The 1,418-nt window shown below is 38.1% G+C and overlaps 1 protein-coding gene across 1 annotated transcript in view; it reads left to right on the forward strand.

Annotated features, from left to right (window-relative positions):
* PDIA6 (protein disulfide isomerase family A, member 6) overlaps positions 1–1,418 on the forward strand; it is a 70,454-nt gene that overhangs the window by 49,178 nt on the left and 19,858 nt on the right. Inside the window, exons 3-4 of the mRNA XM_011960974.1 lie at positions 6–67; positions 565–691. Coding sequence (XP_011816364.1) covers positions 6–67; positions 565–691 — 189 coding nt within the window. The remainder of the gene's footprint in view (positions 1–5; positions 68–564; positions 692–1,418) is intronic.

Below are 1,418 nucleotides of genomic sequence, written 5' to 3' on the forward strand. Positions count from 1 at the left end.
CCCCAAAAGGTGTGGTCACTGTCAAAGATTAACACCAGAATGGAAGAAAGCAGCAACTGCATTAAAAGTAAGTTTCTTAGGAATGCAAAAGGCTTACAAAACTTTTTTTTATAGTAAGTTTCTAAGATGTTCATATTCACCTGTGTATGTTTAAGTAATAAGTATGCAGATGGTTTAATGTTCAATGGGAAGCTAGTTGGCATATCAGAGTTGAAAATACTGGTTCGTTGTCAAAATCATACTGAGAACAAGGGGATAATACACACTTAAATGCTTACATTGCCTGTTTTTGTTTATTGTGCTTCCCGGATAAATGACAGTTACTCTCAGCCCTGCCATTTCTGTGAGCTGCAGAGTTCCCTCCATGGGCTGACTTTGATTTCCCTCATCATTGCATTTAGATTCTCTTCTGGTGTTCAAGGTTAAGGCCCTTATTGACGCATTTTGCAAACTGCACCCAGTGCTTTATTACCTTTTTCTGAGTCTATATGAAGCAGATAATGAGTTCTTGTGGAATCTGCTGTAGCAGAAGGAAAAATTGTTACTTCTTTTACATTCCCACAGGATGTTGTCAAAGTTGGTGCAGTTGATGCAGATAAGCATCAGTCCCTAGGAGGTCAGTATGGTGTTCAGGGATTTCCTACCATTAAGATTTTTGGATCCAACAAAAACAGACCAGAAGATTACCAAGGTAAGGACTTTTCCTAGCTACTTCATTCCCCTAGTAGATAAGAACCTACTGTTCTTTAACGAGCTTGAGAACCTGCTCTACCTGCAAGGTTCTCAACCTCATTGTACCTGAATTATCTATAAATGGTACACAATGATTCCTACACCCTCCGAGTCAATCTGAAGATGAAATGTGTGTCACACACAGGTTTGTGTTATCACTTAACGCTTGCTTAGGTCTACGCTACATTAGCAATGATAGAAAATAGTGTTCTGTGCTACTCTCTTATCTTTCTTATTACAGTCACTTGTATTTAATAAAGATCTACATGTATTTTCTTGCTCTAATCTCTCTTCCCTTTACTGTAGGAGAAGGGTCTAACGTACTACTATGGAAAAGCAAAGTCTGTAATTTGAGAGTCTTAGTCTCCTGAACTGTCAATAATAAATGGATACACAAATTCTGTTTTGTAGATAAGTAAATTGTGAGTGTCTGCTGTGAGCCACTGAGGCAACTAAAGATAGAATTCAGGTTCCACCACCCTCCCAAGACTATATGTTATTTCAGCAACACTATTCTTCTTTTCTTTCTTATTTTATTTTTTTAAGAGACAGAGTCTTGCTATGTTGCCCAGCCTGGACTCAAATTCCTAGGCTCAGGCAATTCTCCTACTTCAGCCTCCCAAGTAGCTGGGATTATAGGCACCACACTCTTAGAGAATTGTCTTGTTATTTATTTATTTATTTTT

Source organism: Colobus angolensis, unplaced genomic scaffold, assembly GCF_000951035.1.
Source record: "Colobus angolensis palliatus isolate OR3802 unplaced genomic scaffold, Cang.pa_1.0 Scaffold53, whole genome shotgun sequence".
NCBI classification, from domain to species: Eukaryota; Metazoa; Chordata; class Mammalia; order Primates; family Cercopithecidae; genus Colobus; species Colobus angolensis.